This window comes from Podarcis melisellensis, assembly GCF_964234715.1.
Source record: "Podarcis melisellensis genome assembly, chromosome: 6".
Classification (NCBI taxonomy): domain Eukaryota; kingdom Metazoa; phylum Chordata; class Lepidosauria; order Squamata; family Lacertidae; genus Podarcis; species Podarcis melisellensis.
In genome coordinates, this window is record NC_138538.1 from 34,203,003 (window position 1) to 34,216,017 (window position 13,015).

A 13,015-nucleotide genomic window follows, 5' to 3' on the forward strand; every position below is an offset into this window, starting at 1 on the left:
GAGGGTAACTTTTTGATCATTTGCTTTTACAGTGAAAGGAAAGTAAGGCTCAACAAAGGAGACTGGCAAACACTCTCTCCAACTTGCAGAGCCTGGATTTTAGAAACGTGTTTTTAAAGACTAACAGAGCATTTGCCAACAGCTATTCAAGCCATGTTTCCTGCAAGGCCTTAGTAGTAGTGTGACACCAGACCACAGCCAATTCACACATGTTTCTTTTGACTTTGACTAAAGTTTAGATGCTTTCATAACTGTTCTCATGTTGCAAACTAGTTTCTCCATTTTGAAACAATAGTTCATTCACAGAAGTGTTGACACTTTTGTGCCAGCTAACACTGAAAAGTTTGCTAGGAGTAGAAACAATGCCAATGAAGCAACTTATTCCATCAATACAATTTGACATTGTCCATAGAGGACAATGACAAGCTTCTGCTTGTGTCATCATTCATAATGGCCCATGTAAGCCGCCGCTCTTTTACTCACTGACCTGATTCACACAACACAAAGCACATGAACAAGCAAACATGCAGGTTCCCAAAGACAAGACTGGTTGCTTTGCTCCTCTTCTGAGCCCAATACTGTGGTTTAGCTTAGCTATTATGTCAAAATGCAGGCTTGCCGTTTTATTTCAATGCAGGCAAACCATGGGCCATAGTTAATATTTATTCTATGGCTTACTACTCATGATTTGTCTGGGGAGATAAACAGCAAGCCTAGGTTTGGACATAATGCTAAGCCAAACTATGGTTTAGCTCAGAGCAGTGCAGCAACAGCGTGAGAGAAGCAAAGGAGCCATGTTCTTCTCTCTGCAAATTCACATGTTTGCTCTTTCATATTAAGCCATTGTTTGGCTTACTGCTACAAGTAATCTGGGACGGTCAAAAGAGCAGCTCTGAAAAAAGTGTATCAATTTACTTAGTAGGGAGTTCTATGTAGGATTTTGGGTATGTCACTACATGCAGCTATGAAGACTGCCAAATTAACTCTAAAAATTCTCAGAAACTCAGAAATTCTAAAAGAGAAGGGAGTCCAAGATGGATGGGGGTTACTTAAAGTAGGAGGCATTTAGTATGGCAGCATAAGATCTTATGGATATTTAAGAACAGCATGCATTAGAAATTAACTCATTGTTGCCAGCAATGGTGAGACACTATCCAGAGGAAGTTACACACACTTGAACAACCAATTTAAAGTATGCTTTGGTCTCTTCTAGACTGCACATATAGAATTCAAGTACAGTATGTCTCATCAGACATGAAAACAGGGTGTTCCTTAAAATCTTTTGTGATGTGCTGGAAGACCAAGACAGTCAGAAAACAAGAAAACATGACACAGGACAAAAGCCTGAGCCAAAGCAGCCATTTCAAAACCCTGCATCAGATTGCCAACTGAAGTGACACACACATTACACAATATAAAGCTACCAATTCCTGGAAATAACAACTATCCTAAGTACTGGCAGCCTAATGTTCAACTGGCTATTCTATTATCAATTTGAGCATTTAATGCAGAATGGCAAATGTGACCTAACAGGCATTACTGAAACCTGGTGGGATGACAATCATGACTGGAATGTAAAAATTGAGGGGTATAACCTATTCAAAAGGAACAAACCAAACAGATAGGGAAGAGGAAGAGCATTACATGTAAAGCATGTATACACTTTTTAACAAATCCATGACCTGGAGAATTGAAGGCATATTGAGAGACCATGGATAAAAATTGTAGAAGGAGAACAAAAGTGACCTGACTGCAGGTGTCTGCTATAAACCTTCAAGCCAGACCGAAGAATGGATAGTGCCTTCCTACAGCTGATTACCAAACATTCAAAAAGGAGAGTTCTAGTAGTCATGGGAGACTTCAACTACCCTGATATATGCTGAAACTCTAACTCTGTCAAGAATGTATGGTTCAACAAATTCCACCACCGGCAATTTCATTTCCCAGAAGATGGAAGAAGCAACATCTCTTGGACCTCTTTCTCACCAACAGGGAGGAACTGATTGACAAAGTGGAAGTTCTGGGAGGAAGTGATCATGTCCTCTCATGTTTCATTATACAGAGGCAACGGAAAGCTGAGTGTAGTTGGACATGCACTCTGGGATTTCTGAAGGCTGATTTCAAAAAGCTTAATGAACTACGGGGAGAGATCCCATGATCAGAAATTCTAAATTCTAAGATGGATGGGGGTTACTTAAAGTAGGAGGCATCTAGTATGGCAGCGTAAGATCTTATGGATATTTAAGAACAGCATGTATTAGAAATAGAAGAAAGGAGAAATAATGAAGGAAGAGTATACAGTTGCAGGGAGAAGTCAGGTGGGCCAAACCTCAGAATGAGCTCGGGCTTGCAAGAAAGGTGAAAAATACAAGAGGTTTCTTTGGCTATGTTTGAAGCAGAGAAAGAACAAAAAAGTAGTAGTCCGCTGCATGGAGTAGTGCTATGGGTGATAGAGACAAGGTGGAACTGTTTAACACCTACTTTGTCTTGTCTTCACCCAAAAGGAAAGCAGTGCCCAACCTGGTGATAAAATAAACGATGCAAGGAGAGAGCTGCAGCCGAAGATAGGAAAGAACACCTAGCTGCTTTAAATGAATTCAACTCTTCAGGGCCTTGGAGAACCTGTGAGGTTCCTACAGTCTGGGGGCAGGTAAATGTCCCCACCTTTGAAAAGCAGAGGAAAGAAGACCCAGGTGATCAGCTTAACAGTGATACCAGGAAGTACCACTGTATTCTACCTTGGTCAGATCACACCTGGAATCCTGTGTCCAGTTCTCAGAACAATTCAAGAAGGATATTGACAAGCTGGGACGTGTGCAGAGGAGGGCAACTAAATTGTATTTCTTCCAGATACAGAGAACAGTAGTATGTTTAGTTTTTCTGAGATCAGCTAATCCATTTGTTCAAGCTGCCTCAGTGGATTAAATCAGGAGAGGTCTTCTCTTCCCCGCCCCCCAATTATGCTTTAACCACTCACTGCAAACATCTTTCATATCTTACTGTAATTAAGCCAGGTTGTAGTAAAAGTGACTGCTCTGATCTCTAAACCAAGATAGCAATGTCTTGTACACACTACTTATTCAAGGGCAGATTAAAGGAACAACATGAATGTTTTCTCTGTGATTTTGGCAAAGACTCAAGTGTTTTCAAGAGCTAAAATCCTTTCCAACAGTTTATTCCAACTCTGTCAGGAGCATGTTGCATGTAAAAACCAGTAGTTAAGAAGGGATGAGTTTGGCTCCAAGAGATGGCCTTTCAACTTCTCACTCCCAGACAACATCTGTCCCCAAGGATAAATGCTGTACTAAAAACATCATATTAAGTTTCAAAGAACAACCACAACACAAGTTTCAATTTCAGTAAAACACTTTTATCAGTATCCAGGAAACTGTTTTAACTCCCACCCCATTTTGTATGTAAGCTAGGGCAGATGCCACATCGGCAATGTTCATGTTTTATAAAGTTGATCTTAATGCAAAATGCTATCAGTAAAAATGAGCACATTTTTGCTGCCACCAATTCTTCAGCCATGTCAACAAGTTCACACTAGCCACTCATCTAGTTCTAAAAAAAAATTAGGGTGTGATCTCCACAGTGGCAGGTTCTGCATTTCAGGGTGTTGTGACCTAGATAGCTTTAGAGGTGGGACTGCACTAATACAGTGGTACTTCAGGTTACATACACTTCAGGTTACAGACTCCACTAACCCAGAAATATTACCTCGGGTTAAGAACTTTGCTTCAGAATGAGAACAGAAATCGTGCAGTGGCAGTGCAGCGGCAGCAGGAGGTCCCATTAGCTAAAGTGGTGCTTCAGGTTAAAAACAGTTTCAGATTAAGAACAGACCTCCAGAACAGACCTCCAGAAGTTCTTTACCCGAGGTACCACTGTATAGCAGATTTCATTTGCTACATCAATACACATCCAGAGCTTACGAAGATACCACAGTCCTAGACTACATAAGTATTTGGTTCTGAAGAGGGCATTTAGCTTTTGTTCATAAGCAGGAAGTAAAATTAAAGCTATATTCTGCTTCAAGCAATGTAGTACAATACTTGCTTTAAGATGTTAATATAAAGCATGTTATCCCTCATGCACTTTGTGGGGTCTGAGGAACAAACTAAGGCCAGTTTTTTCTACAGTTGATAATATCAGGCTTTGGCTTTAGTCTAGCTAAAGAATTTGCTATTTATACCTGTACCCATCTAGGAACACTGAAACAAGTTATTTGGCTACCCTCTGAATACAGCACTAAATACCTGCTTTGACTCCAAGCATAATCATTCTGTGATGTATTTAATAACAGCGTTTGCAACAACAGAATGCCACAATGCATGCAAAGCATTTGAGTTTATCAAAACCACCAGCTGTAAACCAGGAGTTCACTTGTTCAGCTACTAAAATGTCAAGTATTCTCATAGTGAAAACTTTTGCTATGGGAATAGAATCACAATACCACAGAGTGGAATTCACATGAGCACATTTTACTGAAGAATGACTTACGCTTTGGTTTTTCTACTTGTTAAAACACTAACATGTTTGCTAAAGGTTTCTAGTTCAGTTCAACAGAACCGCCTAGCAATCCCTCTGCAGCTCTCCCTCACAAAAATCTCCAAGTAGGGCTAGAGTCTCTCCCATCTGAAACTCTGGAGAGCTCGTGCCTGCCAGTGTAGACAACATTAGTGCTAGATGGACTAGTGATCTGACTCACTATAAAGCAGCTTCTTATGTCCCCATAATCCACACCCAAGCGTCCTGTTTGAAGGATTCCAGCGGACACAAGAAATGAAGACCATCTGAGAGCCTGTGCTGGACTATGGACTACCCACTCCCCACAACAGGGTCATTCTGCTACAGGGCAGGGAGAGGAGCAGCAGAAGACTTTTTAATATGTTGATTTTCTTTAGTACGTTTTCTTAAAGTGTGCTTTAATATTTGTATAATAAATGTAATTTAATATTTCTGATAAGCCACCCCACCTTGGAAGGATATATATTTTGAGAAGGGCGATAAAAACCTAAGTAGTAATTAAATGAATAAGCACAAGTACAGGAAAGCGGGCGATGGCGGAGGAATATGCCTCTGGAATAAGTTCTTAAAAGGGACTTATTTCAGTGAACCGTAGTTTAAACTTGGCAGAGGCGGAAGGCGGGCGGGGGGAGAGAGAATATGAAAATGCCCTGCCCACTCACTAACCGGAGGCCCCAGCGACGGGCGTAATGGGAAAGGATTACACAGCGCCCCACTCGCTGGACGTTTTGGTTGTTTTTTTTACAGTGAGAAGGGGAACCTTGTGGATTAACAGGTTGTTACGGAGCGGGGGCCGCATAAGCAAGAGAAATAAAGGAACCCGAGTCTCGCCCCTCGACGGGCGACTCCCCCACCTCCCAAGAACTACGCGATCTGGCTGGCAACGCTCGGCCTCCGCCTCCCCAGCCAGGCCTCAGCGGCCCTCGAGTGCGATGATGGCGGCCTCTGAACCCGAGAAGCGACCTGCCCACAGCCCACGACAGAGCGCCGTCCCCGCCCGCTGCATCCCACCGCGAGGCCTCCCCTCGAGGGGCCGCCCGGGCACTTACTCGCCGCCGTTGGGGGTGTCTCAGCCACGGGCCGGGCCGGGAGCTGCCTGCCGGTGCCGGGGGACGAGCGGGCGCATCCTAGCCCCGGGACACGGGGCCGGCCCGGGCAAGGGGGAGCGCGGCCGCCGCGGCCTTCTCGAGGCGGCCAGCACAGGGGCAGCCCCCGGGCCTCTCGGATGCCGCTGACGCCAGGCTTCGGCCCCCGTCGCCCGCCCGCCAGCGAGCCCGGCCCGGCCCCCGCCGCTCTTCCAGTCGCCGCGCCCTCTGGGCCCCTCCGCTCAGCCCAGCTGCTCCCGCTCCGTTCCGCGCCCCTCTCTCGACTGAGTCAGGCGGAGCCAGCCGAGCGCAGCACGCCAGCTAACGCCTCACGCTCCGAGCGCCCAGGCGGAAGCAGCCGAGCGCCGAGGCGGGGATGCGAACAGCCGCTTTCTTTTCCCCCTCCCCCCGCTCTCCACGTGATCAGCGGCGGTTGAGCCGCGCCGAGGAATCGAGGCTCGCCGTCGTGACGGGAGACATTTTCTCCGATCGTCGCGGCCGCGATACGTTAGCAAAAACGCAAATCATAAGCACGCAGCCCCTCCCCAGGCACCCGGATCCATCGCATTTGGGAAGGAGGGGGTGGGGGAAAGAGAGATACAACCCTGGACGATCAGAGCCCAGATACTAGGGGCGTTTCCAATGGAAACGGCAAACCCCGCTGCCCTTGAAAGGAGCGCCTCCATGTTACGTGCGCCAAGGCACAGGCCGAGAACATGGAGGGTCGGCTTCCCCGAGCCTAAACCCAGGAGACGGGCCCTCGTGGCGGGACCTGCCGCCCGTGACGCAGCCGACCATGGCCTGAAAGATCAGCCGGGGCACCTTGTTCGGGAGCGAGATCCGCCGGCCGCGGGGAGAGCCGCTTTGGGGCGCGCAGGCACGGGCAGAGCGCCGTCCTCTTCCGCGGCTGCTTCGCCTGCAGCATCCTAAAGGAAAGGCTCCCCTTTGTGGCTTCACGCGCCACGTGGCTCCCCCGCCACAGCTCGACCCCGGCAAGCTGCGCAGCGCCGCACTTACTTATTTTCCATTTCGACGTGGTTATCACCCCGCTATATTCAGTTCCTCGCGCACGCCTTTTAGTTGCCATCTTCACGCGGGTTAAGATCAGCTGAGCCCAAGTTCCCAAGTTTCTCGCCTCTGGATCGGCACAGGTCCTCTCTCTCTCTGATCAAGCCCAACCGATCCGCCGAAGACCTAGACAACGACTGAAAGGGACAGGAATCCACTCCGAACTTGTCTTCAGGATGATTCTAGAGTTCTTTGCGCTTCCAAACGGCAAACGAAGTATTTTTACCGGTCCTGAGAGCATCCGCAACCGCTGCTGAAAGAAACAACAGGCCATTTCTGGAGAAGGCGAGCCAGCCTTTATATAGTCGACTCTGGTCTCACCTGGCCAGAACAATACGATTCATATGTAAATCACATCACGTTTTAGCGCCTTTGTGAATAAAGTTTTAAGTGCTTCACGCTTAGTCCTACGGTCCAATCAACATTAACGTAGATCAGCCTTTTGAGGGGCAAATCTAATCAGCAAGAGTAGTTGCCCAGAGGGATAACTGAATATAGTCATATAATCTGTAGTTGCAAAACACTCTTAATGCTGTGATCCTGCCGTTTTGCTAAGGCAAGGGAAGTTCAACGTTCTTGTAAATTGAAATCTGAAAGGGGCTAATGGTCATGAGATAACATGCTCATTTATCATGGCTTCTAAAAGCATTTAGCAATTCAGTACATTTGCCTAAGGCAAAGCTAAATAAAGTTTACTATCCTTATTTTACAGATGGGTCCAACAAACAGTTCAACATTTCAATAGGGTACAAGTATACAGAACAAGTAGGCTCACTTTTAAGTAGAAAGCCACTCTGCCTCCATTATTCCCCTCTAAACAAAGTCAGTATCTGCAATAAAAATTAACAAAGATGTTAGTTTCAACTTAGAATTAATAAACACTGAAGGCTTTGCACTGGCTACAAAGGAATGCTTTGGGGGTTTTTCCAGCTGGGGCTGGATGCTCTATAGGCCAGACGCCAGGACCCTGCAGCTCAGGGATGCCCCAAATGACCACACAGATGATTGGGCAGCAGCAAGCAGAGCTAGTTCAGAGCCCATCAGGGCTGACACTATTCACTGCAAAAACCTTTCTTACTATTTTATGGCCAAGAGATAGCTGGCCAGGCATGTACATAATGCTCTTTAAAGGAAAAAAAAACTTAAAAAATATATTATTCTTTCTATTACAAAATGGTGCTTATTCCCAAGTAAATTTATTTACCACCCAGGCAGGAGAAGCAAAGCTCATTTTGTTCCTGCAGTCATGATGCTATGATTTAAGTGTGTTTAAAATGCAAAACTGCACATGCTCAGAGCATTTTTTTTAAATCAGGGTTGGCATGCTTCCCCCCCTCAACGTGATAACAGTGGGGGGGGGCAGAAAAGAAGTGTTAATTTGGAGCTTCACAACTGAAATATCTTTCCTTACAATATACAGGTTCAAGAGGGAAAGGGGGGCATTCTTCCCTTTTCTACTTTCCAGTACCATGTCTAGCAATAAAAATGGTCACATTTTAGTCTAGAAACCCTTATCTAGTACAGCAGAGAAATGTTTGTGGGAGGGGGGGGGAACACTGTCCTTTCTCCCTCCCCCAAGGCCTGAACAGAAGTATTTTGTTATATATCCCCATTAGTGCTAAACTGCCCATTTTACTGCAACCTACTATCCTCTGTACATCTCTTTTATAAACTGAAACATTACTTAAGAGTTTCAGGTGGAGTCTGTTAGGCACAGAAATAGCTGGGTTAAGTAAAAGGTAAAGGTACCCCTGCCCATACGGGCCAGTCTTGACAGACTCTGGGGTTGTGCGCCCATCTCACTTAAGAGGCCAGGGGCCAGCGCTGTCCGGAGACACTTCCGGGTCACATGGCCAGTGTGACATCGCTGCTCTGGCGAGCCAGAGCTGCACATGGAAACGCCGTTTACCTTCCCGCTGGTAAGCGGTCCCTATTTATCTACTTGCACCCGGAGGTGCTTTCGAACTGCTAGGTTGGCAGGCGCTGGGACCGAGCAGCGGGAGCGCACCCCGCAGCAGGGATTCGAACCGCCAACCTTTTGATCGGCAAGTCCTAGGCGCTGAGGCTTTAACCCACAGCGCCACCTGTGTCCCTTAATAGCTGGGTTACTGAAGCTTAAAAGCCCATTTCTCAGGTTGCTTCTAGACTTCACTCATGAGAGGAGCAAAGGCAAATGTCTTGTGCTTCCTGGGTCTACCCCTCTCTGTCATGTCTAAAGTAGAAATTTGATGCAACCTTTTGCTGTGAGATGTACACGCTATCCCCAAATTGTCTCCATTCCCCCCCCCCAGTAGAGTTCCTGCTTTTTAATAGCTGCATGAGATGCTAAAACAGTAAAGCTTTCCTAGCATAGGTATATAGTAGTGGAGGAGAAAGCATCACCTGTTAAATATCTTGCTGTGCAGCAGCTAAAGACACAAGGCCCAGCTATTACATGCAACATAACACACCAAGCAAATGTTTTCCTTTTAGAGAAGGTTTCTAGCTCAGTGTTAGAGCTTCTACTTTGCATACTAGAAAGTCCTGGGTTCAATCCCAGGCAGCTCCATGTAGGGCTGGGAGAGAGCCAGTTCTGAAATCCTGGGGAGCAGCTGCGAATTGGTGTGGATCATACTAATGCGAGATGGATCAATGGTCTGACTCAGGATAAGGCCGTTTCCTTTTTGGCTATTTTCTAGTGTAGGTATAAAAAGGTAAAGGACCTCTGTCCAGTCGTGAACGACTCTGGGGTTGCAGCGCTCATCTCGCTTTACTGGCCAAGGGAGCTTACGTTTGTCCGCAGGCAGTTTTTCCAGGTCATGTGGCCAGCATGACTAAGCCACTTCTGGCGAAACTAGAGCAGCGCACGAAAACGCCATTTACCTTCCCACCGGAGTGGTACCTATTTATCTGCTTGCACTTTGACGTGCTCTCGAACTGCTAGGTTGGCAGGAGCTGGGACCGAACAACAGGAGCTCACCCCGTCACGGGGATTCAAACCACTGACCTTCCGATTGGCAAGCCCTAGGATCAGTGGTAGCAAGTTCTATTGATAGCAGAATTAGTGGCTGCCCTCCAGATCTTTAATATACATTCAAAGCTCACACACAGTACACCCCAAGGATTAGGAGAATTACAATTAGTTAAGAAAGGCATTTCAGGTCTGTGAGAAGTAAAGTACAGATCCCAGGATTCTTTGGGCAGGGGTAAATATGCTTTAAAGGTATGGCGTGTATGCAACCAGTGTCACATTATTGCAAGGGATGTTTAACTCTGTTTCCGCTAAATTGGAGTAAGAAAGGTCAAAAGCATCTGAATAGTAGCCTTTTCACCCTTCTGAAAGCAGTGTTGCGACCAGAAACAGTATTTTACAGGTGAAGGTGGCTGAAAGTTAAACCCTTAACAATAACACATCCAGCTACAATCTAGGGATTGCAGAGGGGACCAGGGAGCTGCTAAGAAAACTCCAGAACCATTTCTAGTCTCTCTGCCAACCTAAGAGTCAAAATCCTAAACCAGGGGTAGGCGGTCCGGGAATCAGTGTGCTTTTACATGAGTAGACTGTGTCCTTTTATTTCAAATGCATCTCTGGGTTATTTGTGGGGCCTGCCTGGTGTTTTTAAATGAGTAGAATGTGTGCTTTTATTTAGAATGCATCTCTGGGTTATTTGTGGGGCATAGGAATTCGTTCATATTTTGTTTCAAAATATAGTCCAGGGCCCACCACATGGTCTGATGGACCGACCCCCTGCTAAAAAAGTTTGCTGACCCCTGTCTGAACCTTTGAAATTTATAAAGTTTCCTTCCAAGCCAGTGCTTCACCTGGGATAGAGGCATTAACATGATAAAAAGGGGTTGATGGCCCATCTGAGAGGAATTATTGGGCCTGGGCAGACAGAGGTTGCCATGGTGATGAAGTGTGTGTTTGAGGTGACAGGAAAAGAGAATCTTTAGAGCAAGGTGTGTTGGGAAGAAGAAAGAGAGAGAAAAGACTGAGATCCATCTTGTATAGGTTCTCTGAAGGCTGGTCGGGAGAGATGCCAATGGCTCCACTGCTGATGGTCTGGGCACTGACCAGATCCAAACCTGCTTTCCTTCAGCAAACTGGCTGCATCATGCTTTTTCAGAGTATGGCACATGAGTGTGTTGTAAACGAAAATCTGCCCTTTTCCCTTATGGAGTATCCAAGAGCCCATATAGAGTCCTTACGTAGGTTCCCTATTGGTAGGAGAAAATAACAGAGGCCAACCAGAGAATATTGAGAAGCAAAGCAGCTAGTAAGCCTGATCTTTAATCATCTGTTGCAACAGGGTCCTCACTCCCCACACGCAGGAGGGAGGAGGAACCCAGACATTTTTAATTCTCTGCCCTGGAGCTCAAGACCACCCCTCCATACATCACAGAAGGGGTGTAACCCAAGACCACCCCCCACAAACATCATATCTGCATCACAGAAAAGGTGTTGTTTTTCCTGTCCACCAGGTTATCTGATTGCCTTTCCTGATAGTCTGTCACCCATTAAAATGCTGATTACTCAATTCCTGAGACAATGGGAAGGCTCCCTGACCCCGCCCCCTCCTTACAGAGAAAACTTTTGGTTGGTTTGGGAATCAAAAATGATTTCAGGTCAGTCTTCCTGTGCTGATCTATGTAAATGCTTGGTTGGTACACTTATACACATTTAACATCTTTCTAAGACCTCAAAATTCCTATCACAATACCCCCTTTGGTGCTAGAATTAAAAAAAAAAAAAATTGCTCCACAAATAATAAGGTATGCTGTAAATGTATGCCTATGTGTAAGTATAGGATATCACATAAAAATAACACGTGTTGCATTTTGCTACTGAATTACTTGCGGCATTCTAACACTTTGGAAGAAACATTTACTCAATAGTGGTCTATGTTTCTCACTTAGCAGGAAGGTCCAATAACGATTGGAAATGCAGTTTGTTTTGTTTCTGCCTTTTTTGTGTGTTCTCAGGTGTCAAACTTAGCTCTCCTCCATCATACCACAGCAGCAACAATCCCTGGCGAATCCCTTTAGGGCTTTCGTATAGACCATGTCACCTTGCCATAGGTTTGGACATGTCGTGAGAGAGATGTCCTTGCCTTGACCTTTCTATGGGATTTTATTATTATAGGCTCTGGTTTTGCACTGTGGGGAAGTTGCTCACTTGCCCTTAAGGGACGAAAAAGCTAGTTGCAGTCTGGGTACACTTGTTGAATTCAAACTGAGTCCAATTAGAATTTAGATAGCGCCATGGTTCTCACCTTTTCAAACCAATCTGTAAAAACACATTCTAAAAAGGGCACCTGTCCAAATTAGTCAATTTAACTCTATAAGGGATCATTCCTGCTAAATCAAGGCATATATACCTTCATGAATTTGCTGTTTCATGGATCCTGAAGCTTGCCTTTTTTGTGTGAAATGAATTAAAATAATTTAAAAATGGTTAGAGAAGGTTGGCACACTGCAGAGTGCCAGGTGGAACATGATCTAATCTAAATACTGGATTACGCAATAGCCTGATCTATTAGCAGGCTTAAAATGCATGAGAATCCTCCACTGGTGTAAGCAATAAGACACTATATATTGAACATAAAAAACAATTACAGGACACACAATAATTGGGTCCCCCCTTTGTAGAACTAACATACTGTCAGACACATTTTAGCATTCCTACATAATATCACACAACAAACTAATTAAAAATCAGTTGCATATCTTGAGGCAATCGTGATCTTTTACATATCTTTTCAATCCTGGAGCACAGAGTCTTGAGGTTTAAAAGTGAGAGAGTGTCTTTGCAATTCAACTTTTCCCCTTTTGTCAGCCCCCCTCCCCCGTCAGTCTATATCCTTTGGAAAGAGAGAGCTGTGGCCACTCTGGTCTCTTTTGTTGTTGTTGTTGCTGCTGCTGCTGCAGGTAATAAATAGCCTTGCAATCAGGAGGAATTGGGCTGAGGGTTTTCCATCATTGGGTCTGCATTAACATCTGAAGAAGGGATATCCTGTAAGGGGTTTTTTAGGGACTTAAAGACACAGTTAGAAAAGGAAGGGGCAAAAGCCAAAAATAATAAAAAAAATCTCCTTGAGTTATCTTAGGAAGGTACAAATAATAAAATCTTAGTGTGTTAAGCATTTTATTCATTTGAATATTATTATCACATTTCCATATAATTATTGTTATTATCTACTAAGTTTGTTTGCTTTCATTCACTTAGTTACTCCACATATACAGGAAGAAAAGGGTAGAAATACAAGAAAGGTGAAAACAAAAATAAATTAGATTACCAGTCAGATGAAAACAGACTTGACACAAAGACATCAGATTTAGAGAAGAATTGGGTA

General features: G+C 45.0%; 1 protein-coding gene across 6 annotated transcripts in view; it reads right to left on the reverse strand.

The window, feature by feature from the left end:
- HIPK1 (homeodomain interacting protein kinase 1) overlaps positions 1-7,068 on the reverse strand; it is a 39,878-nt gene extending 32,810 nt beyond the window's left edge. For 4 of the 6 annotated variants that reach the window (XM_081914717.1, XM_081914716.1, XM_081914713.1 and 1 more), the window contains exon 1: positions 6,438-6,594. In XM_081914717.1, coding sequence (XP_081770843.1) covers positions 6,438-6,540 — 103 coding nt within the window. In that variant the 5' untranslated portion in view covers positions 6,541-6,594. Of the gene's footprint in view, positions 1-5,579; positions 5,774-6,437; positions 6,595-6,632 lie in introns of those variants that run through there. The other 2 variants (XM_081914714.1, XM_081914715.1) reach the window with 2 other exon arrangements.
- Positions 7,069-13,015: the final 5,947 nt, after the last annotated feature.